Here is a 13,515-nt window from a genome sequence, read left to right as displayed (position 1 = left end):
GTCTGGGAAGTGAGGAGCGCCTCTGCCCGGCCACCCATCGTCTGGGAAGTGAGGAGCGCCTCTGCCCAGCCACCTATCGTCTGGGAAGAAGTGAGGAGCGTCTCTGCCTGGCCACCCCGTCTGGGAAGTGAGGAGCGCCTCTGCCCGGCCGCTCCATCTGGGAGGTCTACCACGGAGGCCAGAAGCAATGTGGGGGCTGGACGTGGTGGCTCACGCCTGTGGTCCCGGCACTCTGGGGGGCGAGGCGGGTTGATCACTTTGGGCTGGGAGTTCGAGACCAGTCTGGCCAACATGGCGAAACATGAAAAATACAACAGACAAACTAACCAACCAACTCAGTGACAACAAAACAGGTCTACCCTGGAGTCATACTCTAATTTTTTCTATTTTCCTCCCTTTCTGATCCTTTATCCCACTTTCTTTTTCTTCCTCTTCCTTCTCCCTCTTCTTTGTCAAATAGAGGATTGAGTTATTATCACTGATCCATATAAAGTCCCTCTCTCATTTATTTTAACTCCCACCCCCCATTTCTATTCCCCGACTTCCCATGTGCAACCTTCCTAATATGTTTGATACGCATCTTTTTGTTTGTATGTATTATTAGAAAATGTTTATTGTTTTTGTGTGCAAAAAAAATTAATAAAAAAAAAAAAGAACATGCAAAAAAAAAAAAATAAAAAATAAATAAAAAAATAAAAAAATAAAAAAAAAATAACATAAAGGAAAAGGTGTTTAATAAAACCTAATTATCTATTTCCAATGAAATGGAAGTCTTACTAAACAATAACTAGACAATAATTTTTTATGGTGACAAAGAAAATCTATTTCAGGCCAACAACTCCCATCAGCTTAGTGTGAAACTCATTAGAGTCATTCTCATTAAAGTGATGCAAAGACAAGGAGAGCTATGATCACCATTATCAATTGATACTGTTCTAGGATTGCTAGCCCACATTTTAGGATAGGAATGAGATGTCACATTTAGGAGAACCCAACAAAAACATCTTTATGAACATAATCAGATGAAAAAGATTAGAATTAATTAGAGAGAGGCTGGGCGCAGTGGCTCACGCCTGTAATCCCAGCACTTTGGGAGGCTGAGGCGGGCGGATCATGAGGTCAGGAGATCAAGACCACCCTGGCTAACATAGTGAAACCCCGTCTCTACTAAAACTACAAAAAAATTAGCCGGGCATGGTGGCGGGCGCCTGTAGTCCCAGCTACTCGGGAGGCTGAGGCAGGAGAATGGTGTGAACCCGGGAGGCGGAGCTTGCAGTGAGCTGAGATCCTGCCACTGCACTCCAGCCTGGGTGACAGAGTGAGACGCCGTCTCAAAAAAAAAAAAAAAAGGAATTAATAAGAGAGTACCATAAGAGAAACAGATATAAAATTAGGACACAAATTTGTAGCTTTCTTACATACTACCAATAGCTAGTTATTAAATAATTGAAAAATGATCACATTTGCAAAAGCAACTAGGCTACTAAATGTGCAGAAATAAAACATGGAAAAGATCTATAGGGAGAAAATGACAAACTTTGCTTAAGGATATAATATAGGCTTGAGAAATGTATGGTATCCTAGATGTGAAGACTAAATATTGTATAGATAAGGAAGTCCCAAATTAAATACAGGATTAAAATAAATTCCAACCAAAATCTCAATATACTATGGTGGAACATGGCAAAGGGATTTTTTTAAATGCATGTAGAAACATAGGCAAGACAGCTAAGACATTTTTTTTTTTTTTAAAAAACAAAGTTTTATCAGGGTGTGGTGGGGTGCACCTGTAGTCCTAGCTACTCAGGAGGCTGAGGCTAAGGCTGGAGGATCTGTTGAGCCCAGGAGTTCAAGGCTGCAGTGAGCTCTTGAGCCAAGGAGTTCAAGGCTGCCACTAAGGCTGGAGTGGTGACGCTGTACTCCAGCCTTAGTGGCAGAGTGAGATAATGACATCAAATGATTGTTCAGAATAAAAGCCCTGAAACAAGCTCTGTACTAGAACTGAGTGAATGAGAATGGTAGTTTTTCAAATCAGTGGGTAAAGGAAGGATACTTCAGTAAGTCTCACATTAAATATCCAGCATGAAACATTACCCTAACTTAAATCAGATGCCCAGGTTATGATACAACTCAACAAAACAGAGCTGCCCCCATCCCTGTGGGGACATCTTTGTTTATCATCCATGTGACCCTGATCACACCACAGCCCTTCTGGGTCTCCACCAACTCAACCTGTCCTGATTTGGGGTTTGGAAAATAAAATCCCAGTGGTTTTAACATCGTTAGTTCTCTAAGTGTATTCACTGGAGAGAAAACAAGTCTCAAATGTATTGAAGCCCTCACAGTAAGTATGGAGAAACCAACAGGATGCGATTGGTTTCCGTGCCTAGATGGATCAGAATGGTCAGGTGGCCCTCACACCCAGGATTCTGGGGGCAGCTGGACACAAATGGCGAAGTTGGGCAGGTGCCTAAGTTGGTCCCCAGATTCCAAAGCTGAGCAAGCCCTCCCCAGAGATTTACCGCCTCCACCCCACACACCTTGGCCGTCAGCATCTTGCAGGCATACAGTCGCTTGCCTTTCCCCTTTCCCAAGGCACCTTCATACTTCTCCACAAATTCCTGGGCCTCCCTGCTTAGAAAAAGAAAAAAAAAAAAGCAGGAATTCAGTTAGTACCTAACCAAAGGAAATCTGAACTATGAAGGCTCAAACATATGTGTGAAGGCTTATGTCTTTGTATACCCCTGGTGAAAATATAAATTCCATGAAGGCAGGACATTCTGTCTGTTTTGTCCACTGAAGTTTCCCAAATGCTGAGAAGAGTGCATCATACATAACAGGCATGGTAGGCAGAACTGTGGCCCCTGTGACCTTCATCTGCTGGTGTTCCACCCATGAATATAATATGTTACATGGCAAAAAGGACTTTGAAGATGTAATTAAGATTACTGATTTTATTTTATTTATTTATTTATTTTTAGAGATAGGGTCTCGCTGTGTTGCTCAGGCTGCTCTTGAACTCCTGAGCTCAAGCAGTCACCTGCCTCGGCCTCCCAAAGTCCTGGGATTACAGGTGTGAACCACCATGCCTGGCCAAGATTATTGATTTTAAAATAAGGAGATTATTCTGGGTCATCTGCATGGCCCCAGTGTAATAAAATAATATGAGCCCTTAAAAACAGAAGAGAAGTTTCTTAAGAAATCTCCAAATTGCTTTCTACGATGGCTGAAATAATTTACATTCCCACCAACAATGTATAAGTGTGTTTTGTTTGTTTGTTTGTTTTTCCGCACCCTCACCAGCATCTGTTATGTTTTGACTTTTTAATAATAGCCATTCTGACTGGTGGAAGATGGTGTGTCATTGTGGTTTTGATTTGCATTTTTCTGATAATTAGTGATGATGAGAATTTTCTCATATGTTTGTTGGAGGCTTGTATGTCTTCTTTTGAGAAGAGTTTGTTCTTATTCTTTGTCCACTTTTTAATGGAGTTATTTGTTTTTTGCTTGTTGAATTGTGTAAGTTCTTTACAGATTTTGGATATTAGACTTTTGTCAGATGCATAGTTTGAGAATATTTTCTCCATTCTGTAGGTTGTCTGTTTACTCTGTTGATAGTTTCTTCTGTTGTGCAGCAGCTTTTTAGTTTAATTAGGTCCCATGTGTCAATTTTTGTTTTTGTTGCAGTTGCTTTTGAGGACTTAGTCGTAAATTCTTTCCCAAAGCCAATATCCAGAATGATATTTCCTAGGTTTTCTTCTAGGATTTTAATAATTTTAGGTCTTACATCTAAGTATTTAATCCATCTTGTGCTGATTTTTGTGTATGGTGAGAGGCGGGGGTCCAGTTTCACTCTTCTGCATATGTCTAGCCAGTTATCCCAGCACCATTTATTGAATAGGGAGTCCTTCCCCATTGCTTGTTTTTGTCGATTTTATTGAAGATCAGATGGTTGTAGGTGTGCAGCTTTATTTCTGCATTCTCTATTCAGTTCCATTGGTCTATGTGTCTGTTTTTGTACCAGTGCTGCGCTGTTTTCATTACTGTAGCCTCATAGTATAGTTTGAAGTTGAGTAATGTGATGCCTCTGGGTTTGTTCTTTTTGTTTAGGATTGCTTTGGCTGTTTGGGCTCATTTTTGGTTCCTATGAATTTTAGAATCTTTTTTTCTATTTCTGTGAAAATGACATTGGTAGTTTGGTAGAAATAGCATTGAATCTGTAGATTGCTTTCAGTAGTATGGGCATTTTAATGATATTGATTCTTCCAATCCATGAGCATGGAATTTTTTTTGGTATTACCTATGATTTCTTTAGTCATTGTATTGTAGTTTTCCTTGTAGAGATCTTTCACCTCCTTGGTTAGATGAATTCCAAGGTATTTTATTTTATTTTATTTTATTTATTTTTGTGGCTATTGTAAATGGGATTGTGTTATTGATTTGGTTCTCTGCTTGAATGTTACTAGATCAAGAAATGCTCTTGATTTTTGTATATTGTACATTGATTTTGTACATTTGTACATTGATTTTGTATCTTGAAACTTTGCTGAAGTTGTTTATCAATTCCAGGAGCCTTTTGGCAGAGTCTTCGGGGTTTTCTAGGTAGACAATCATATAATCAGCAAAAAGAGATACTTTGACTTCTTTTCCTACTTTTATTTCCTTATTTCCTGCCTTTCATTTTTTTCCTCTTGCCTGATTGCTCTGATTAAGACTTCTAGTACTATGTTGAATAGGAGAAGTGAGAATGGGCATTCTTGTCTTGTTCCAGTTCTTAAGGGAAATTCTTCCAGTTTTTGCCCATTCAGTATGAATTTCACTATGAGTTTCTCATAGATAACTTTTATTATTTTGAGGTATGTTCCTTCAATGCCTGGTTTGTTGGAGGCTTTTATCATGAAGGGATATTAGATTTTATCAAATGTGAAGCAGGAAAATTCTTGACCCTCTGTGTCTGGGGCCCCTCTGGAGGGGCTACATAAAAAGCATAAGAAGGAAATGAATTCAGCCAACAATCAGTGAGCTCAGAAGAGAACCTTAGCCCTGGATGAGAACTGCAGCCCTACTGATACCATAATTCTGGTGTGATGAGACCTTGAACAGAGAATCCAGCCATGCCATGCTGGACTTCTGACCTACAGAACTGTGAGCTAATTAACGAGTGGTATTTTAAATTCTTAACCTGTGGTAACTTGTTGCAATAGCAATATAAAATTAATACAGATGTTCCTTGATGTACAAGGGGTTATGTTCCAATAAACTTATTGTAAGTTGAAAACATCATAAGTTGAAAATGTACTTAATACCCCAAAAAGGCCATTAAGTAAAAAGTTGTAAGTTGAACCATCATAAGCCCATATGCTCCTCAACCTATGATGCAGTACATCCAATAAACCCACTGTAAAGTTGAAAAATTATAAGTTGAACCATTGTAAGTCAGGCATCATTAGATAGGTATTTGTGGAACGCATGGATGTTGAATGAGTGAGTGAATGAACTCCTGTTAAAGTTGGATGAGAAACAAATGAATCGATTTGTCTATTAAATATTCTGCAGTGGTTGCTGGACCGGTGAGGACAGCCTTTGAGAACAGATTGTTAAATCTTCAGGAACTTGGCCAACCAGTTGTTAAACTGTTAGTAGCTTTGAGTTGGCCATGGTGGGAGTATTTAGACCATGGAAATCAGCAAATACTATGACCAGGGCTCCTCCTCCTGTCCCACACCTCAGAGAGCTAGTTTATCAGCAACCACTAGATAAGCCCAATCATGTGAGTGAAGAATGAAGTCTATCTTAGGGCAGATGGAAGACGGTGTTGTGGAGCTGTGTGTCTGGCTGCTATTGCTACAGTCACCACTGCTCCTACAAAATACCTACCCCACTGTTCCTGCTGCCTCCAAGTTACAAGTGTGGACAGTTGATACGTGTGAAGTTGCATTCTAACCTCGAGGCTGGCTTTATTGGGATGTCTCAGTGTCTCAATGCTAGTGAGGCTGCCTGTCCGACTCCTAACCCCAGGGTCAAGAACTGGGCCGTATGTCCTCCTCAATGGGATCTTCTCCCTGTTCCCTCTCTTGGCAGGAGATGTCCTGCCAGTGACTTATCAGTGACCACCAATACCACTGCAACAACAAAGAATGGTTTCACAATATTCATATTTTTGTCTTCTTCGTGTATTTTACAAGTGGGCAAATGCTCAAAAGCACTTGGAATTCTATGAACTTAAATGTGCCAGGTTTTAAGATTTAGCAGCTTCAGATAACAATTCTCAAAAGTAGGGGCAGCTCTTGTGCCTGAGCCACTGAGCCTAGCAGCAAATGCTTCTCTTCTCTCTGTTCAGACTCTATGTCCAGACATCCAGCAAACCCCCAAGAGAACAGGGGACCCTACCAAAGGCTAGTTGCAAACTATGAAGACCAGTCACTGTGAAGAGTCCATCTTGTTTAGGAATTTCAATGGGCACAGCTAACTTTTTTTGAACTGTGAAGATATATAAATAATAACAACTAACATTTTTACAGTAAATTTCTCTTAACAAGTTATCTGCAATCTAAGATAACATGTTTTTCCTTATGAGAGACAGCATTTGGCTTATGGGAACACTGGCTCCTGCCCTGCACCTCCCAGTTGTTGTAAATTCTACATCTGTAAGGTGCTGTTGCCCCCTTTTTGTTAGCAGAATCCTTTTCAAATGGGAACCCTGCAAGCTCACCTCTACTTTTCTTCAAACCAAATGGTGGGTAGTAAATGAAGTGAAAAGGCAAAAGAAGAGGGATCCTTTGCTCTAGGGGAAGCTTCTAGGGAGCCTGGATCTCAAGGTGACTTTGGCCAGGTTTGTTAACTTCTTAGCCTCCCCCAACACTCAAAAGGAAAGGAAGTTACTGAAGAAAGGGCTTTTTTTTTTTTTTTGAGACGGAGTCTCGCTCTCTTGCCCAGGCTGGAGTGCAGTGGCGTGGTCTCGGCTCACTGCAACCTCCATCTCCTGGGTTCAAGCAATCATCTGCCTCAGCCTCCTGAGTAGCTGGGATTCCAGGCATCTGCCACCACGCCTGGCTAATTTTTGTATTTTTAGTAGAGACAGGGTTTCACCATCTTGGCCAGGCTGGTCTTGAACTTCTGACCTCATGATCCACCCACCTCGGCCTCCCAAAGTGCTGGGATTAAAGGCATGAGCCACCATGCCCAGCCAAGAGAAGGAAGTTATTGCCACACCACAGAAATCACATCAGAATCCCCTCACATTTTCCTCTAGGGAGAACCTCATTATAGTGAAAGTGACCCAAATCACAGTTTGAAAAACATGTCATTGTGGCCAGTGATGACTGCTGGAAGGGAAAGAGGTATATGGTGTGATTTTTAGTACCAGAGAGACCCAGGTGGGATACTGTGCCTCTTAGAATGGGAATTTTCATCTAAAAATGGGGATAATGTTCTGAGAATTGAATGTGTGTACAAATGCATACAATGTATGCACAGCTATTTCACTTATCAGGCAGTCACCCTTTCTCCTTTTGAGGAAACAGTGGCTCCTAGACTGGGCAGGTAGTAAGGTTCTTTTTGAGCCCAGGAGGCTAAAGTGAGGAATCCTCTGCTCTGCCAGGTGCCTGGCCTAGGGGCTTGGCAATGTGGCCTTCCACAATGGGTACACTTTGAAGTTGATCCAAGGCATCTATCAGAAATGGCATCTCCAAAAACTTCTCCCTGCAGAAGGAGATCAGATTCAAAATCACACATAATTTTGAGATGCAGAGGTAAAAACAGACATGGGGTGGCCTGTATTCGATGACATCCTTACAGAACTATGCTGCCCCATGCGGAATGTTAGGAGAATGTATCAGCCTGGTTGAAACCTGGAAGACACCTGGTTGAAGGTGGGGAACACAGGTGGCCAAAAGGAGGTGGCCAGAGGTTGGAGGTGGCCAGAGGCTGAAGGTGGTCTTCTTTTGTCCTGAAGCAATTGCCATTTTTAGTTGTGGCGACAAGGACCAAATAGATGCTGAGTTCAATGTAAGTGGAAATTCCCTCCCTGCCTCTGAGGGGCAGAGTTCCTGGGGCTGGCAGGATAGGAAGAAGCTAAGGCCTGAGAAGCAAAGGAGACCCATGCCTCTCTCACTGGAGTGGGTCTCCCCAGCAAATAGTGGGTCTCCTACCCCTGGGCCTCCCTCCTGTCTCTTCCTAGCTTCTTCCCTTCCCCAAGGCTTCTTATCCTGGACTCAGGTTTAAGGCTCTCCAGCTTCTGGGTCTCCACCCAAGCTGGTGCCTCTGCCTAGAAGATCTGTGCTTTCTGCCACCTCTCCTTGCTAATTCCTACACACCTTGTAAGAATCGGGCCAAGTGCCTCCTCAAGGGCCAATGGCAAGTCCCCATTGCCCCTCCCCACAAACAGGCTGATTGATTTACTGCCCCTCTCATCCCGAGGCACTGTCCCCTCTCTTGACTGGATGCTTTCGTTTTCAGAGCTGTGTCTTCTTCATCATTTAGTATTAATTCATTTTTATATATAGCCAGTCTTTGGGTATGTTTGTTGTACAGCTTTTTAGTAGTTGGTCTAGGTGTTATACTTATTTATTATGTTATCATATATTCTACGTAGCTTTCAAAGTCTACTGGTGCTGATATTTTACTAGTTAGAGTGAAGTATAGAAACCTTGCTTCTCCTTATATCCCCTTACCCTCCCCATTGATAATGTAATTGTCTTAAACATTTCCTCTACATTTATTGAGAACTACTTTATATGATGTTATAATTTTTGCTTAACTGTCAAATATATTTTTAAAAACTCAAGGGGACATGTTCCAATATTTTTTTCTACCGTGTTCTTCCTTCCTCATGTTCCAAAATTCCCCTTTTTTAAAAAAAATCGTATTCTTTCTTTCTGTTTAGAGAACTTCTTGTTGTCATTCTTATAAGGTAAGTCTGGTGACAAATTCTCTTAGTTTTCCTTCGTCTGAGAATGTCTTGATTTCTCCTGTATTCTTAAAAGATATTTTCACTGTAAATATAGAATTCTGGGCTGACAATTCATTTAGCACTTAAAAATTGTTATGCCACTTTATTCTGTCCTTCATGGTTTCTGATGAGAAATTTCTTGTCATTATAATAGTGTTTTTTTCCCTGTAGGTAATGTTTTGTTTTTGTCTGACTGCCTACAAGTTTTTTTTTGTTTGTTTGTTTTTTTTTGAGACGGAGTCTCGTTCTGTCGCCCAGGCTGGAGTGCAGTGGCGCAATCTCGGCTCACTGCAAGCTCCGCCTCCCGGGTTCACGCCATTCTCCTGCCTCAGCCTCTCCGAGTAGCTGGGACTACAGGCGCCCGCCACCACGCCCGGCTAATTTTTTTGTATTTTTAGTAGAGTCTTGATCTCCTGACCTCGTGATCCACCCGCCTCGGCCTCCCAAAGTGCTGGGATTATAAGCGTGAGCCACCGCGCCCGGCCACAAGTTTTTAGAAGTTTGACTATGATGTGTCTTAGAATGAATTTCTTTGCTTTGGGTTTATCCTGTTTGGGATTTGTTTTGCTTCTTGAATCTGTAAGTTTTGCCAAATCTGAGACAGTTTTAGCCATAATTTCTTTGAATACTTTTTCAGTCTCACCCTTTTTCTCCTCTTTTTCTGGAGTTCCAATGATACTAATGTTAGGTCTTTTATTATAGTCCCACACATCCTTGAAGCTCTGTGCATTTTTTTCCAGGCTATTTTCTCTCTATTGTTTAGACTGGGTAATTTCTCTTGTTCTATCTCCAAGTTCACTGAGTTTTTACTCTGTTCTCTTCATTCTGTTGTTGAGCCCACTCAGAGTTTTAAAAATTTCAGTTATCGTATTTTTTTACTTCTAAAATTTCAAGTTGTTCCTCTTTATAGCTTCTATTTTTTTCTGAGACTTTCTGTTTTTTTCATTTGTTTCATGTATTCACAATTGCTCATTGAAGCATTTTTATGATGCTTGCTTTAAAACCTTTGTCGGGCAAGGTGTGGTTCATGTCTGTGATCCCAGTGTCTTGGGAGGCTGAGGTGGGAGGATTTCTTGAGCCCAAGAGTTCGAGACCAGCCTGAGCAATATAGTGAGACCCTGTCTCTACAAAAATAAAAAATAAAAATAAATAAAATAAAACCTTTGTCAGACAATTCTAACATCTCTGTCATCTTGGTGTTAACACCTGTTGATCATCTTTTGTCATTTAGTTTGAGGTCTTCCTGGTTCTTGGTATGGCGAGTGATTTTTAATTGAAACCTGGACTTTTGGATATTATAAGACTCTAGATATTATTTAAATCTTATGTTTTACTGGGCCTCCTCTGGCATTGCTGTGGTAGTTGAAGGTGATGTTGCCTGGTTACTTCCAGGTGGGGGTGAAAGTCCAGGTTTTTCATTTGGCCTCCTTTGACACCTGAGGCTGAGGAGAAGCTCCTTGTTACTGCTGAGCAGGGATGGGGTTCAGGCTTCTCACCAGACCTCCACTCAAGCCTGGTTACTTCCAGGTCGTGGTGAGAGTCTAGACTCCCCACATGGTCCTCACCGAAACCATGGGGAAAAGGAGGGATCATTACTACCCACTGGGGATGAAAATCCCTGCTTCCCACTCAGCCTTCTCTGACACACACTGGTTAGGGATCTCGGGGCACCTTGCTTTGGCCTGGCAAAGGTGGGTATCCAGGCTTCCCCACTTGCCTTTGCTGCCAGGGTTGGGAATGGGGGCTGTTGTTTTCTCTGTGGTATTTGGCTGGAGAACAGTTTTTGTCCAAAAGTTTCCTGTCTTGCCAGTCTGTTTCTTTCCTGATCCTTTGGCTAGAAATAGCAGGTTTTTCTTGGGGCATTTTTTTGGCTGCATCCATTGGAGTTTTGGGGTTGCCAGCTTTTCCAATAGCCAGTCTGGGATATAGAAGGTAAAAAAGAAAATCCAAAGAACTCCATGCCCTGGTCATGCCTTTGGTCCCGAGGTTCTTAGCCAGTTTGCCTTCTTCTTTCTACCTTTTCAAACCTTATATTTGCTTTAAATATAACATTCAGGGTTTTCATTGTACTTAGTGGGAAGAACAGGGAAAAGCATCTCTACCCCATCTACCTAGAAGCAGAAGTCCTCTAATCACTCTGAAGAAAGCAAGCAGTTTGGGTAGTTTTCTAAGACATCAGGCTTCGGACAAAGCTGAGAGACGGACCTGATTAATTCTATGATTAAAGCAAATATCCCTGATTCATGGGCACTAGAAGCTGTTATGCCAACTTCACATCCTACCGTGTATCATTATTGATGATGTCCACATGCTTCTCTGATTCATCTTTGTTCCCCAACCTCATCTCTCAGGGCTCAGCATAGTGTCAGGCATAAAAGATGTTCAAGCTTTAATAATAACAGTAATCGCTATTTATTAATTGCATATTATATGCTGGGCACTTAATAAAAATATTTTGAAATTGTTTGAACAATCCTGTGAGGCAGATGTTATTATTCCCATTTTACAAGTGAGAATTATTAGGCTCAGAGAGGTTAAGGGAAGGAAGTGACCCTGAGAGGGATTGGGTAGCCAACCAAAGCCTCCAGATGTGGCAGAGGTGTGAATTCAGGTTTGCCCCAACTCACTGCTGTTGATTTTTATGTCCAGCCAGCCTTTTGTTTTCATATTTTTTTTGGAGACAGAGTCTCACTTTGTCACCAAGGCTGGAGTGCAGTGGCATGATCTCGGCTCACTGCAACCTCCACTTCCTGGTTCAAAAAATTATCCTGCCTCAGCCACCAAGCAGCTGGGATTACAGGCACACACCACCACGCCCGGCTAACTTTTGTATTTTTAGTAGAGATGAGGTTCCACCATGTTGGCCAGGCTGGTCTTGAACTCTCGACCTCAAGTGATCTGCCTGCCTCAGCCTCCCAAAGTGCTGGGATTACAGGTGTGAGCCACCACATCCAGCACTAGCAAGCTTTTTAGATAGTCTACAGTAACCATGCTCAGGTCAGCCAGTGCCTGACTGGGCCAGAGAATGGGCCCCCCACACTACTATTTCTAAAAGAGAGGATGTGGTATGGGGATGCCATCTGCAGCTGGAGACTTTATTTTCAAAATAAGAAATCATACTGAAAGCAAAGGGGGTGCATTCTCGAATGTCTGGTAATTCTGGAGAGACGATTACAAATTAAGAGAGCAGGCTCTGTAATCCCAGCACTTTGGGAGGCCGAGGCAGGAGTATCACTTGAGCCCAGGAGTTCGAGACCAGTCCCGGCAACATAGCGAGACCTTGTCTCTAAAAAAAAAACCCCAAAACAAACAAAACAACAGTGCAGGCTCTGGAGCCAGAATTCCTGAGTCCAAATCCTGGCTGGGCCACTTAACTTGCTGTATGGTCTTAGGCAAATTACTCAATTGCTCTGTGCCTCAGTCTTCTCATCAGTAAAATGGTGACAATAATGGTAGTACCTACATCACAGGGTGATAGTGAGGATTAAATGAATTGTTATATATACCACACTCAGAACAGTGCCTGGCACAAAGGGCATGCCCAGCAAAGACTGGCTGTATATAAAAAGGAATTAATAGTAAATGATGAAAAAGACACAGCTCTGAAAACAAGAACATCCAGTCAAGAGAGGGGACAGTGCCTTGGGATGAGAGGGGCAGTAAATCAATCAGCCTGCTTGTGGGGAGGGGCAATGGGGACCTCCCTGCAGAGGAGGCACTTGGCCCGAGTCTTACAAGGTGTGTAAGAATTAGCAAGGAGAGGTGGCAGAAAGCACAGATCTTCTAGGCAGAGGCACCAGCTTGGGTGGAGACTAGAAGCTGGAGAGCCTTAAACCTGAGTCCAGGATAAGGAGCCTTGGGGAAGGGAAGAAGCTAGGAAGAGAGAGGAGGGAAGCCCAGAGGGAGGAGATCCACTATTTGCTGGGGAGACCCACTCCAGTGAGAGAGGCATAGGTCTCCTTTGCTTCTCAGGCCTTAGCTTCTTCCTATCCTGCCAGCCCCAGGAACTCTGCTCCTCAGAGGCAGGGAGGAGATGTCAGATTTCTCCTCTGGCAGCTGAGGAGCCCTCAGGGATTGTCACGGTCCCTGAGACTTCCAGCCAGCTGGAGATCTCATTTCCTTAGGCATCAAGGCTGCACTTTTTCCACTGTTAATAAAAGATGTGTTCTGGTGACACCTGAGTGGGAGTGAGGTTCTATTAGAGTGACAGATGGCTGTTCTGCCCTGCTGGCAGGAGAAGGAGCCCGGCTTGGAGGGAGCAGGGAGAAAGGATTCAAAAAGAGGAGGCTGAGGGCCCCGCGCGGTGGCTGATGCCTGTAATCTCAGCACTTTGGGAGACCGAGGCGGGCGGATCATGAGGTCAAGAGATTGAGACCATCCTGGCTAACATGGTGAAACTCCGTCTGTACTAAAAATACAAAAAATTAGCTGGGCATGGTGGTGGGCGCCTGTAGTCCTAGCTACTTGGCAGGCTGAGGCAGGAGAATCGCTTGAACCTGGGAGGCAGAGGTTGCAATGAGCGGAGGTTGCAGTGAGCTGAGATTGCGCCACTGCACTCCATCCTG

General features: G+C 42.9%; 1 protein-coding gene across 1 annotated transcript in view; it reads right to left on the bottom strand.

Moving 5' to 3' along the window:
* The window catches only part of TMC2 (transmembrane channel like 2), a 110,041-nt gene that overhangs the window by 68,178 nt on the left and 28,348 nt on the right, over nt 1–13,515 (bottom strand). Inside the window, exon 5 of the mRNA XM_032142766.2 lies at nt 2,541–2,631. Within this exon, the coding sequence (XP_031998657.1) occupies nt 2,541–2,631 (91 nt within the window). The remainder of the gene's footprint in view (nt 1–2,540; nt 2,632–13,515) is intronic.

The sequence above is a fragment of the Hylobates moloch genome, unplaced genomic scaffold (genome assembly GCF_009828535.3).
Source record: "Hylobates moloch isolate HMO894 unplaced genomic scaffold, HMol_V3 SCAFFOLD_21, whole genome shotgun sequence".
Classification (NCBI taxonomy): domain Eukaryota; kingdom Metazoa; phylum Chordata; class Mammalia; order Primates; family Hylobatidae; genus Hylobates; species Hylobates moloch.
The sequence above is the reverse complement of the archived record's forward strand: the minus strand, read 5'-3'. Positions and strand labels throughout refer to the sequence as shown.